Source organism: Diabrotica virgifera, chromosome 1 (assembly GCF_917563875.1).
Source record: "Diabrotica virgifera virgifera chromosome 1, PGI_DIABVI_V3a".
In the NCBI taxonomy this organism is placed as follows: domain Eukaryota; kingdom Metazoa; phylum Arthropoda; class Insecta; order Coleoptera; family Chrysomelidae; genus Diabrotica; species Diabrotica virgifera.
In genome coordinates, this window is record NC_065443.1 from 3,613,003 (window position 1) to 3,628,023 (window position 15,021).

The window sequence follows — 15,021 nt, forward strand, 5'->3', positions numbered from 1 at the left end:
GTATTAAAAGACAGATATCTAGAGAGTAAGAATATATTATATGAAGTACGTTCCGTATGATGATTTAGATTTTAGATGAAAAGAGAGATAGGGAATAGAGGATAATAAAAGAGGGCGCCAACGAGTTTTTAACGAAGAAAACAGGTAAAACAAATACAGAAGATAATTATTAATGAAATATTAAAGAAAATAAAGTAAAATAATTATTTAAAAATATAACAGCAAACATGTGACGTTTGTAACGTTACACACTCCTTTCACCCATCAGAAAAATTTTGAACACAAGTGAGAAATTTTTCTCAAAGAAAACAGGAACGTTACAATGTCTTTAAGCATGTAATGAAGCATTTCATTACAATACTAAAATACAGGGTGTTCCATTTAGGAAAACTCAGAAAATACTCATTCCAAGTTTCGATCAACCCTGTAAACCAAAATGAAATATTTCGATATGTTAATAATTTTGGATAATAGTAGGCTATATTAAAAATCGTTTGAATACGAATAGATTTTTTGACGTCAAATCTCTACAAGTCTACAGGGTGTTAGTACTGCTACGAAATTAATGAAAAAAACGTAATTATATTTTAAACTGCCTCTTATAACATTGCAGAACATTATATTAAAAAAAAACGGGAACATCGAGAAGAGTTCAAAAATGTAAAAAATACAGGGTGTTCCATAAACAAAATTTGTTCCACCCGGTCAATGTGGGTGGTACTGCATATTCGAATTTTTTAAGTTATACTTCTTTAGGCGCGATTTCATTGAGGGTGAAATTTTATTAATCTGCGCGCATGCGCACACAGGCAGTATGGAGTTCGTTACTAAATGTTTTAATTTATGTATTTATCAATCCAGAAAAGGTGTGGAAAGAATATATTAGTATTTTTAAATATATTTTTCTACAAACGTGTTAAAAATGCACAATTTATAGCACTCCATAGGAGCGGTAAAAATGCTGCTTTAAAGCATTAGTGCTTTAAAATTTTTAAGGCACTGCACTCAAAAGTGAATTGTCAAATTGTGAAATGTCAAAATATTTATATTTCATTTATTAACATTAATAGATATTAATAATACCTATTTACGAATGTTTCTTCTAAAATTTAGGAATATATTAATTTTATAATACATTTAAGTATGTAGTAATTTTCTTTACAATTTTTACTTACCTATTTGTTTTTGTTTATACCTAATATCTTGCAATATCTACCTTGTCTAGTAAGTGTCTGCGTAGCCTAGCGGTATGTGTATCTACTTACGGACCTGTTAGTACTTGGTTCGGTTCCTATATAAGGAAAATTTTTTTGTTTATTATTAATGGTTATTGACATCTTTTAGACTATTATTATATGGACTTAAAAATGATTAAAAATAATTAAAATATTTAATCGGGATGTTGCCCAATTATTTACCGATTTGCAAATTTATAATAATTGCCTATTTCAAAATGCACTTTTGAAATAAATTTTTCTTGTGCACAAATGCAATTTCAGATTTCATATTCATTACAATAGTTCACAAAATTTCCTGACATTCTCACGAATCCAACGCACCAAACTGCATTAAAATCCGTCTTACTGCGCCAAAAATCGACAGTAAGGCCTTTTTTGTGCTTCAATGCCTCGACTAATTCGGCCAGAGATCGAGAGGTTGTGAGTTCGAATCCAGTGCAATCCTATACTTTTTTTATTTTTTTTTTGAAAGCGGTAAGCACAAAATTAGTTTGGTGTTAAAAAAAAATTAAACAAACTGTTTAAAGTATATTTATTTTTAAGAAATCATATCCCTTTCAGCACGGCAACAAAAAATGTTCAACAAATATTTCGAAACTTTGTACTCTATGTTCTTATGTGTAAAGTAATACAGGAAAAATAATAAAATAATTCTTTATACAGGGTGTCTAGAAATAACATACCCACACAATTGTGTAGGCTGGGTTTTATTTTAAGCAAATGGTATAAAAATCTAATACATTACAACACATTATTATTTTGTATGGAATTTCAAAAAACAGTTCTGGTCTTTGGTGAGACATAGATAAACATTGCACTTAAGACATCGAACACGGGTTCTGCTTTTACAACCCGATCTTCTGCAAAATCTGGCTCTAGTTAAGGCTGACTAAGGTCTTCAGTTGTTTGTGGTTGATCTAACACGGGAGCTGCACTTATACCGGAAGGACCAGGAACCTCAGTGTCATTTTGAAAAGGCGGGTTTTTGTTTTGAATTAGGGAATTCTCACGAGTATCTTCTTCTTGGTCAGAATCCGAGGAATTACTGTCTCCGATGCTTTTGGGAAGGCTATTTAGCTCCTTACACCACGTCAGATCAGAATCTGAGTCATCACTAAAGCCTTCTAGTTCTGAATCATCATTTATAATGTTCATTAACGCCTCGACATCTTCTGGTTTGTTAAATTCAAAATCTGCAAAAAAAGAGAAATTCAATAACGATCACCCAACCCACACAATCGTGTTAGTAGTAATGTAATTGGATATTCTAAGGTTATTAATATTCATTTTTTTAAATATGTATGTGTAGGTGTTTTCTACAGACATGTGTTAGTAGTATACATGCATTTACATTTTATTATTGACATTTTTTAATAACAAAAACCTACTTACATTTCTTACGGAAATGACGACCCGCCATTTTTGCAAGACAAGCTGTGACTGTCAAAACAAAATAAACGTAACAATCGCGTCGGGTAGCGCAAAGCACAATACTGAACCTACACGACCATCGTCGTTCGTAATGAACGCTAGATTTTACGATTAAGCAGTTTTATATCGTTTCAAAACAAACCCACACAATCGTGTGGCTACGTGCTGAAAGGGATATAGAAGTATAACTTCTTACGTGCGTACAAAGTACACACACATTCATTTTTTTTGTAATATGTTTTGACTGTTTATGACCTCTGTTTATTTACCTTAACAATTTTTTTTGTATTCCTTACGACAAAATTGAATTTACTCGTACTAATGCCATACTAATGCCTCATACTAAAGACAAATTTCGAATTGAATATTTAAAGTAGGTCGAAATTCTAGCAGTCAGTTGTATTCAAATTAGGCGGTACTTATTATGTATTTAAGTACTGATTAGTACATATGTACGAAACGCGATAAAAAACACAACACTATATGGAGTAGCTTTTGTTTAGAAGTATTAACTAAGGTATTCATTGTTTACTAAAGAGGATCTTTGCTCTTTGTTTGGTTAGGAACAGATAAGAGGAAACAACGAAAATCTAGTAGGTAATGACAATGACTTTTAACTTTTGATTGTGTTCGGTGGGTTCATTATTTTGCTTCTGAACAATGTGGTTGTATGATATTTATAATAAAAAGTGTTAAATCTGCTAATAATGTCTGTATCTATTGTACCAGGTGAGCTATATTTTGCTTTTACTTATATACAATAAGGTTACTTAATACACTCAAAAAACACTCGCTTCTTCTTCTTCAAGTGCCGTCTCCTAATCGGAGGTTGGATATCATCATCACTATCTTTACTCTATCCACCGCTGCTCTAAAGAGTTCTATAGAACTGCATCTAAACCAGTCCCTTAAATTCTTTAACCATGACACTCTCCTTCTTCCTATACTCCTTCCTCCTCTTATCTTTCTCTGTATTATCAGTCTTAGCATTTCATATCGCGGTCCCCTCATTACGTGTCCCAGATATTGTAACTTTCTTATTTTTATTGTGTTTATTATTTCGCATTCTTTACCCATTTCTCGCAGTACTTCCGTGTTCGTTTTCCTCTGTGTCCATGCTATTCTAAGCATTCTTCTGTAACACCACATTTGAAATGACTGTAGCTTATTTATGTGTTCTTGCTTTAATGTCCAGCTTTCAAGTCCATATTGTAGTATCGAGAACACGTAGCATCTCAAAGCTCTTGCTCTCAGTTCTAAGCTAAGGTCTTTGTTGCAGAGAACTGTTTTCATTTTTACAAACGCATTTCTTGCTATTTCTATCCTGGTCCTTATTTCTGTTGTTTGATCATTTTTCTCTGAAATCCAGGTTCCTAGGTATTTGTATTTATCAACCCTTTCTATCGGTACATTTCCCAAATGTATGCTTGTTTGTATGTTTGTTTTCTTAGTTATTATCATGTATTTGGTCTTTTTTATATTCATTTTTAGTCCATATTCTTTACAGAAATTGTTTGTTTTGTTCAGTAGTAGTTGGAGTTGTTCAGCAGAGCTTGCTATAATCACGGTGTCATCTGCATATCTTATGTTGTTAATAGATCTTCCGTTAATTATTATTCCTTCACTTTGAGATAGCAATGCTTCTTCAAAAATGGCTTCACTATATGCATTAAAGAGTAATGGAGACATAATACATCCCTGCCGAACTCCTCTCCTGATTTCAATTTCTGGACTGGGTTCGTTATCTATTACAATTTGTGCTCTTTGATTCCAGTAATGGTTTGTTATTATTCGTAAGTCCCTTTTGTCTATGTTTTTTGTCTTTAGAATTTGGACTAATTTTTCATGTCTTACTTTGTCAAAAGCCTTCTCAAAATCAACGTAACAAACATTACATAACATATTATAATAAATACATAATAACATTACAAACGTAACATATTTATAATAAAAAGTGTTAAATCTGCTAATAATGTCTGTATCTATTGTACCAGGTGAGCTATATTTTGCTTTTACTTATATACAAAAACGTTACTTAATACACTCAAAAAACACTCGCAAATAACCTAAAAAATATTGATTTTGTTAAAAACCCTCTATAGAAGAAAAGTTGCTTAAAATTAGCCAGTTTATCTTTTTCCGGACTTATTTAGGACGTATATTTTTTCACCCCAGAGAAGGGGTGAATTTCACCTCCAGGGCAAAAGCACACATCAGCACAATATTACTTTTTTTCTTTTACTTGTTAGCTATGTGTATGCCAAAGGACCCCGCAGAAACCTTATGGGAAATGGCTCTCTGTCAAATGCTCTGAAATTTTGGCTTCTGGTAATCCTTGATGTGTAGAACAAAAGACTCAAAATAGCTCCAAAAAATCATGGTTTTAAGATATAAGCCTCTGAAGTTATAGGTACAGTGAGGACGTTTGAGTTGGAATAAATTCATTTTCTGGAGAATGGGCGACTATGGAGATAAATTACAAATCAAGTCGATTTTTATTTTTAAATTACAATTTTTTGGCATATATCATACTAGTGACGTCATCCATCTGGACGTGATGGCGCAATCGATGATTTTTTTTAAATAAGAATAGGGGTCGTGTGATAGCTCATTTGAAAGGTTATTCAATTATATATTCAATAATATCAACATTAACATAATTATTTATACAGGGTGCTCAAAAAAATTTTTTGAATTAAATTAATTGAGACAAAAAGAAGAATGTATATAATTTATTTAATTCTAAATACATTTTACTGTTTTCCGAAACTAGGAAAAAATATTTATTTGATAAATAAATATTGTTTTTCGCTTAAATTCATTATTAAAGCTGCCAACCACTTGCCTCTTAGCAGTTTGAACATTTAATTTAAGCGAAAAGCAATGTTTATTCTTTAAATTAACATTTTTCTGTTTTCTGACAGCAGTAAAGTGTATTTCGAATTAAATAAATTATAAATTATATACATTCTTCTTTTTGTCTCAATTAATTTAATTAAAAAAAATTTGGGCACCCTGTATAAATAATTATGTTAATGTTTATATTGTAGTCTCCCTTAATGAAATAATATGGGCTTCATCTTCGTAACTGTATTTATTGAACATAAACGTTTCTTACACATAAACAATAATTAAGACAATGTTAATTATTAATGTTGTTTAAGACAATCAAAATTGAACCCTCACGCACAAGTTGTAGGTACGTACAACTTCATTGAGGAACTGAGTTTATTATTGTATAATTTATTTACTACGAATAAACTCCATTATTATTATTATTATTATTATAAAAAAATGAATCTTAAACGTAAAACTTCAAACCGCCATAATCGTAAGCAAAACATAAAGTCATTCAAGTGAGGTTATACTCCTCTTCTTTTTCACACTTCTAATTTGAGTGACAAGTGACAATCAGGCTGTCAGTGGCGAGAAATTCAAATAAAGGACTACAATATTAGTGAATAGAGAATTAAATATCCTTTCAAATAAGCTATCACACGACCCCTTTCGCTTAAAATTAATGTTCAGACTGCTAAGAGGCAGGTGGGTGGCAGCTTTAATATTGAATTTAAGCGAAAAACAATATTTATTTATCAAATAAACATTTTTTCCTGGTTTCGGACAACAGTAAAATGTATGTATTTCGAATTAAATAAATTATATACATTCTTCTTTTTGTCTCAATTAATTTAATTCAAAAATTTTTTTAATTTTAACTATTTAGAATGGGAAATAAGCCACAATATTATTAAAAAATGATTTTTATTAACGTTTCGACGCCCAAATCGGGTGCCGTTGTCAAAATACATAGTATTTTGAGTACTATGTATTTTGACAACGGCACCCGATTTGGGCGTCGAAACGTTAATAAAAATCATTTTTTAATAATATTGTGGCTTATTTCCCATTCTAAATAGTTAAAATTGTAAAAATGCCACAAGAAAATAGCTTCAGAACAACATTAAAAATTTTTTTTGGGCACCCTGTATAAATAATATTGTTAATGTTTATATTATTGAATAGAGAATTTAATAACCTTTCAAATGAGCTATCGCACGACCCCTATTCTTATTTAAAAAAATCATCGATTGCGCCATCACGCCCAGATGTATGACGTCACTAGTATGATATACAGTATGTCCCTGTTAGTTGTATCCATATGCAAAACTTTTTTATTATTAATTTTACGAAAAAAAGTTATTCTTTATAAAAAGCTCTGTTTGGTCCAAAACCTAAGATTTAACCATCAAATATCAAATTTCTTTAATATTATACGAGGTATGTCAAAAAGTTTGAATTTCACTCAAGAGTAAAGTAGCTTTATTTTTCACAATATTGAAAATTGCTGTTATGAAAAGTTGTTTGGAATTAAAAACTGTATTATAGTATGCAATTACATCCTTCTAATTGAAAAACATTTTTTTTGAAAAATTATGGATAAGTAACATTATTTTAAGTTATTTTAATTCAGATAACTCTTTTATTATTAATTTTACGAAAAAAAGTGATTCTTAATAAAAAGTTCTGCATGGTCTAAAATCTAAAATACAACCATCTTATGTCAAATTTTATCAATTTTATACGAGGTATGTCAAAAAATATGAATTTTGCTCAAGAGTAAAATACGTTTATTTTTCACAATATCGAAAATTGTTATTATGAAAAGTTATTTAGAATTAAAAACTATGTTTCAGTATGTAATTACATCCTTCTAATTGAAATATTCTGAACTATAAAGGTACTTTACTTTTGATCTAAATTTATCTTTTTTGACATACCTCGTATAAAATTGATAAAATTTGATATAATATGGTTGTATTTTAAGTTTTAGACCATCCAGAACTTTTTATTAGGAATCACTTTTTTTCGTAAAATTAATAATAAAAGAGTTACCAGAATTGAAATAACTGTAAAAAGATAGTTATCCATAATAATAAAAAAAATTCAATTAGAAGGATGTAATTGCATATTAGAATACAGTTTTTAATTCCAAACAACTTTTCATAATAGCAATTTTCAATATTACGAAAAATAAAGCTACTTTACTCTTGAGTGAAATTCAAACTTTTTGACATACCTCGTATAATATTCAAAAAAATTGATATTTGATGGTTAAATCTTAGGTTTTGGACCATGCAGAGCTTTTTATAAAGAATAACTTTTTTTTCGTAAAGTTAATAATAAAAAAGTTTTCCATATGGATACAACTTACAGGGACATACTGTATATGCCAAAAAATTATAATTTAAAAATAAAAATCGACTTGGTTCGTAATTTATCTCCAGAGTCGCATATTCTCGAGAAAATGAATTTATTCCAACTCAAACGTCCTCACTGTACCTATAACTTCAGAGGCTTATATCTTAAAACAATGATTTTTGGAGCTATGCGCCCATTGCGTCTTTTTTTCTACACATCAAGGACTACCACAACCCAATGTTTCAGAGCATATTTGACAGAGATTCATTTCCCATAAGGTTTCTGCGGGATCCTTTTATGTCCAAGCGGTTCTTCAAAATTTAGAGGTTTTTCAATATTTTACCATTAGCGAACGTACTACAAGTTCTTTTAATATCAATTTTTCACACAATATTACCCTCACCTTGCGGTTAATTTAGTAGAGTAATGCGTCATATAATAATAAAAAATATATTGCTTAAACCATTTAAGCGAGCCACAAAAAACTCATTTATAATTACATACATAAATGTTGTAATTACTATAATTTAAATGAAGTGTAGTGCTAACTCTGTTTCTCTTCATACAGTTTTGTGATTACGAAAAACCATGTCTGAAATCGAGGGTATGTCTTAAGTTATTTTCAATTGCCATAAAGACAAAGTGAACAACTTAATATTATCTATGTTTATTTATTTATTTATTTATTGGTCTATTTATTGCACTATATTAATAGTCTAGTAAAATAAAATTTCACTACATGTAAAACAAAATGTAAATTCGTACAGGTTGAAACAAATTTTATATCAAAGTTTAGGTGGGTACAAAAGATATTTTCAAGAAAGTATCCAAATCACACAAAGAGATCATTCTTTAAATAATTAAAAAGGGGTCATTTTTGCAAAAAAATAACTTTTTTAACTGCTGAGGTCATTCAATTACTAATGAAGGTCTATAGGATTATATTCTGCAAAGTTGAAGGGTAAATCTTTCACATATAACTTACTAAATTAAATTTGACCCCCTATTTATTTAAATAATTATACATGGATCTTTAAAAACAAATTTGCAAAAAATTATTTTTAGCGTTTTAAATAAGCACTATAAAATATCTTATTTTACAGGAGAAGTTGTACTATGTTATCAGTATTAATAAAAAAAAATTAGTCCAAAAATATTTAATATTTTTTGAGATATTGAATTTGTTTATTAAATGTTACTCTATTTTCAATTGCAAAAACGCGGTTGTTGCCAAAGAAATATTCACCTGTATTAAATCTTATTAGTTTTATTTTTATGTATATTTTCGATAAATGTATTGATAAATTCAAATTTCAATTAAACTTCCCCCTAAAATGACATTTGAAAATTATTCAAATTTGTTTATAATTTGTTTTTTTAATAACGTCGCGGGGATTAAATATTTTAAAATGCCGTTTCGATAATTGGGTTTCTGGGAATTTTTCACTAATTAACAAATTTTTTTGTCTTTTTTTCCTCTTCTTTTTTTTTCTTGGAGTTATATTACTACGGGCCCTTTTAGGGTTAAGTTTCATTAAGAATCTCGAATTTTTAAGTTATAGATTCTAGACCTAAAAATATTAAGATTGGTCTAAAATCACTTAAATAAAATGTGGCTGGTTACTGAGTTACAGGGTGTTTAATTTAAAAATTAAAAATTATTTTTACCAAGTACTTTCAAACTATTTGACGCATCCTTATCATACTTGTCAGAAAGTGTGGGTACTATACAGTCTACTAAATTGTGACAAATAAAAGTTTCTAGCTACTACCAGAGGCGTACGACAGGGGATAGTTAATGGTTGACCGTTTCCAAATTCTACGCCACTGAGGGAATTACTATTTTAGCGAAATTTTTCGATTCTCCAATACTTTATATGTAAATAATATACTCTTTACTGGTAACGATTAAGTCATTAGTTTTCGAGATATTGGACGTTAAAAATGAAACGGCATAGTTATTTTGATTCATTCATTCATTCATTTTAAACTTCCAATATCTCTCAAACTGATGACTTTATCGATACCAATAAAGTTATTTACATACAAAGTATTGGTGAATCGAAAAATTTCGTTAAAATAGTAATTCACTCAGTGGCGTAGAATTTGGGAAGGGTCAATCATTCACTATCCCCTGTCGTACGCCTCTGGCACTAGCTAGAAACGTTTATTAATCACAATTTAGTAGGGTGTATAATAGCCACACTTTCTGCCAAGTATGATAAGGATACGTTAAATAGTTTTAAAGTACTTGGTAACAATAATTTTTAAATTTTTAAATAAAACACCCCGTAACTCAGTAAGTAGCCACATTTTATTTAAGAGATTTTAGTTAAATCTTAATATTTTTAGGTCTACAATCTAGATCTCATAGACTCGACATTCTTAATAAAATTTAACCCTAAAAGGGCCCGTCGTAATATAACTCCAAGGAAAAAAAGAAGAAGAAAAAACGACAAAAAAATTGTGTTAATTAGTAAAAAATTCCCAGGAACCCAATTATCGAAACGGCATTTTAAAATACTTAATCCCCGCGACGTTATTAAAAAAAACAAATTATAAACAAATTTGTATGATTTTCAAATGCCATTTTAGGGGGGAGTTTAATTGAAATTTGAATGTATACATACAATTATCGACAATATACATAAAAATAAAAATAGTGAGATCTTAAGCAGGTGAATATTTCTTTGGCAACAACCGCGTTTTTGCAATTGAAAATATAGTAACATTTAATAAACAACTTCAATATCTCAAAAAATGTTAAATATTTTTTGACCAATTTTTTTTTGCTTAATACTGGTAACATAGCGCAACTTAGTCTTATTTAAAACGCTAAAAATAATTATTTGCGAATTTGTTTTTTAAGATTTATATACAATTATTTAAATAAATAGGGGGTCAAATTTAATTTAGTAAGTCTTATATGAAAGATTTACCCTTCAGCTTTGTAGAAAAAATCCCATAAACCTTCATTGATAAGTGAATTACCTCAGCAGTTAAAAAAGTATTTTTTTTGCAAAAATGACCCCCTTTTAATTATTTAAACAATGATCCCCTTGTATGATTTGGATACTTTCTTGAAAATATCTTTTGTACCCACCTAAACTTTGATATAAAATTTATTTTAACCTGTACGAATTTACATTTTGACTTTTTTTTTATTTTATTAGGCTATAAACCTATAATATACAGGCTTGTAGCCAGTCAAAAATATCTGATCATATTGTTTCACAAGGGATCCAAATCTCCCGTAGGTATATCTCAACAATAACACTGAAAACGTATTTATAGACGCCAGGGAGGTAGTGTCAAATTTGACCGGAGCATTTTAGCATGGCTGTTTTCTTTTTATTTAGTTAGGTGTTCCAAAGCTTATTAACAAATGATGTGTCAGCTGGCCCAAAACCGGGGATTTTAGCCAAGAAAAGGTAAAATGTGAAACTTGATGGAAAAACGCTACAACTTATATGTCAAATATTTATCTCCGTGACTTACATTTATTAATGGCCTAGAATACTTAGCTCATAGCTTTCACTCAGGCGACCCGGGTTCAATTCCTGCCTTTGAATTTTTGTTTTGTTTTTAAAATTGACATTTTATTTTGAAAAAAATTGTTTTTTGATAGTACCACGTTTTTATTATACGACACAATATAAGAAGTCTCTATGTCTTTTATAGAATCGTAAACTAAGCATTTAATCATATGATGACCTCAAGCAAAGTTTTTATTACAATCCAAAATTCATAAACTATTGATTTATACTTTTTAATCTTTGCCACACTAGTCCAAGAATATTTTTTTATTATTAACTAGCTGACCCGGCAAACTTCGTACCGCCTTAGAACTAAATAACGTTTAGAAGTTAAATACCTAAAATTACCAGAAAACCAAAAAATACTCAAAAATATTGCGTATACTTTTTTCTACCAAATGCATAGTTTTCGATTCTATAAGGGACATACAGACAAACATTAATTTTTGTATATTATAGAGAATAGGGAAATAATTAGGTTGCTATTAAAAAATGGGGGTTGGTGATAGAAAAGTGAAAATTTAGGGTTGTATCTTTCGGTTCTACAACATATAAAAAATTAAGAAAAAACAGTTTGTCCAAAAAAATAAAAAATAATGTCGCGGGGGCACTCCCCTTTTCACTTAGATTGGTCGTACCAACTTAGGAACCTTCAGGGGTTCATGTACAACAAATTTGCTTATTAAGGTCAATCATAATATGATCAAATGCATAGTTTACGATTCTATAAAAGACATATATTGTGTCGTATAAATAATAAAAACGTGGTATTATCAAAAAATTACAAATTTTTACAGACGCCTCCAAAAAAAAATTGGATTTTGCGGTGGACACCAGAACTCGTCACAGGATTATGTGAAACAAAAAATTTAAAAAGATTTTATTAACTTATGAGTTTCTCGAAGTAACGCTTTCGAGTTTTTTTTTATTTTTAATGATTTTTGAGTTCTTGGTATCACTCGGAAGTCCAAAAAACAATTTTTTTTTAACAAAGGGGCGAAAAATCAACATATTTATTATTGTTAAACAAAAAATAAGCATAAAAACAAATATATCTCGACATAATTACCTCAAGAAATGTCCAAAGAAAATCAATGGAAAATTTCACGTGGATTGGTCAAGTAGTTTTTGTGCTACAATGTCCACTGCCTTTGAAAAAGCAGTTTTGAGAAAAACGCATTTAAAGTTTTGACAACTTCGTCTTTGTCTTAATGTTTGCTAGTCAAAACGTAAAGTAGTGCACATCGGAATATATTTTTGAATCGCGGAGTAATCTACAAAAGAGAAGGGGAATAGTTGTTGAACGTTTCTCATTACGCTCAAGCGTGCTGGAGTGAAACAGCGACAAAGCGAGTCGAAGGTAGAAATATTCAACATGATGTATCTCTGGTAATTTTACTCCTATCAATCTGAAATTTTCAGAGAGTATTCTTGAAGTTATTCACTTTCATTTAAAATAATAAAAATATTGGAAACTTTCAAGCCATCCCCCCCTTAACGAAAATTTTTTATTTGTAGGAGATTCAGTGAAAATGCCGTCTGTGCCGCCTCAAAAGGTCGAGCTTCCTAAATTTGTTGATTCCTTATGGTGTGTCTACACCGTTTCAGTTTTAGCTGCCTTCAATGCAGAATTTGGTAAGCCGTAACTTCTTTAGCCATTCTTTTCTCCAGACTTATATACTTTGACTATTTGACTTTTTGTTTCAGTTACATATCCTTTGGATTTAATCAAGACGAGGCTTCAGATCCAAGGAGAACAGTCTAAAAATGGGAAACTCGGCCAGGTATGTAATTATCATCCTAATATCAACATCACTTTGCTTTCCCTCCATACAGATGTTTACATTCAAATATGGTTCCCAAGAAGTCCAAGAAGTTGGAAAAAGCTTTTGCCGTGGCCACTCAGTTCACTGGATTTAAATCCTATCGAACATGTGTGGGATATGATGGGAAGAAGACTGTCCACTTTGCACCATCCTCCACAGAATCTGGCACAGTTAATCCATGAAGTTCAAGTTGCTTGGAACAAGGTGCCACAAGCAGAAGTTCAATAAATTATTCCTTCTGAGTGTAACACTTTTAATGTCACTGATTATAAATAATCACGAAAGATAGTTAGTCCATTGAAATGTTACATTTATTGTGCATTTCTTAAAGGAGTCAATTTTATTTTTTTAAGGTGTAGGGTGGTTCAGTAGAAGCTTAGGTTCAAGTTTTTGGGGTTGAGGCCCTTGTCCCCCGGCCGCCATCTTGGAAAAAGAGGTGCAAAGGGCTTTCGCGCTGTATCTCGTAAACTAGCTACCCTACAGAAAATTTAATTTTACATAAAATGAAGCAAATTAAATTTTCTACAATTTTATATGGATTTTTATCGTAAAGTGACCAACAAAAAAGTTATAAACAAAAATAAGAGAAAATTTTGTAAGAAATTTCCTTTTGGAGGTTATAACTTTTTTTACGTTCATTTCACAATAAAATAACATCATAGCGATTTTGTAGAGGATTTTTCAATAAACAATTTTCACTATAAAGTTGTTTAATTTTATTTATTATCTAGGTTTTACAGCGCTCCAAACTTGACCAGATTCTCGAATTCTCGTAGAAAAATAATGCTTTTCTATCTATATACAGTGAGCACGCACGTAAAGGTTGGAATAAATTCATTTTCTCGTGAATGGACCATTTTGGAAAAAAATCCCGAAACAGGTCAATTTTTAATTTTAAATTGCGACTTTTTGGCATATGTATCATACTATTGACGTCACCCATCTAAACGTTATGACATCTATAATTTTATTAAATGAGAATAGGGGTCTTGTGACAGCTCATTTGAAAGGTAATTCAATTCTCTATTCAGTAATATAAACATTAACATTATTATTTATACAGGGCGTCCAAAAAAAATTTTTCTTAATTAAATTTATTGACATAAAAAGAAGAATGTGTGTAATTTATTTAACTCAAAACACATTTTACTGCTATCAGAAAACAGGAAATAATGTTTATTTGACAAATAAATATTGTTTTTTGCTTAAATTCAATATTAAAGCTGCCACCCAACTTTCTCTTGACAGTTTGAACATTTAATTTAAGCGAAAAGCAATGATTATTTTTCAAGTAAACATTTTTTTCTGTTTTCTGAGAGCAGTAAAATGTATTTTGGACTAAATAAATTACATGCATTCTTCTTTTTACGTCAATAAATTTAATTTTTTTTGGACACCCTGTATAAATAATTATGTAACTGTTTATATCACTGAATAGAGAATTAAATTACCTTTCAAATGAGCTATCACACGATCCCTATTTTCATTTAAAAAAATCATCGATGACGTCATCACGCCGAGATGGGTGACGTCACTAGTATGACATAAATGCCAAAAAGTCGTAATTTAAAAATAAAAATTGATCTATTTCGGGATTTTTTCCAAAATCGTCCGTTCTCAAGAAAATGAATTTATTCCAACCTTTACGTGCTCACTGTATTAGATGAGCGGCATTAACCGTTATGCCAACCACGAAAATCAAATTTAAGGTGAATGATCAATTTTGGTCTATTTTTATGTTTTCGAGGTCGCTGAATCCGAACATGAAGTTTATTTTTATCTAGAGTTGGT

The 15,021-nt window shown here is 30.0% G+C and overlaps 2 protein-coding genes across 7 annotated transcripts in view; one reads left to right on the plus strand and one right to left on the minus strand.

Moving 5' to 3' along the window:
* The window catches only part of LOC126886843 (mitochondrial uncoupling protein 4), a 67,018-nt gene that overhangs the window by 29,437 nt on the left and 22,560 nt on the right, over positions 1–15,021 (plus strand). For 2 of the 6 annotated variants that reach the window (XM_050653951.1, XM_050653946.1), the window contains exons 2-3: positions 12,923–13,039; positions 13,112–13,188. In XM_050653951.1, the coding sequence (XP_050509908.1) occupies positions 12,937–13,039; positions 13,112–13,188 (180 nt within the window). In that variant the 5' untranslated portion in view covers positions 12,923–12,936. The other 4 variants (XM_050653952.1, XM_050653940.1, XM_050653943.1 and 1 more) reach the window with 4 other exon arrangements.
* On the minus strand, positions 1,756–2,819 carry LOC126886862 (uncharacterized). Its single transcript, XM_050653979.1, has 2 exons — positions 2,631–2,819; positions 1,756–2,431 (listed from the first exon to the last, which is right to left on the minus strand). The coding sequence occupies exons 1-2, from the start codon at positions 2,656–2,658 to the stop codon at positions 2,118–2,120; spliced, it is 342 nt and encodes a 113-aa protein (XP_050509936.1). The 5' UTR covers positions 2,659–2,819; the 3' UTR covers positions 1,756–2,117.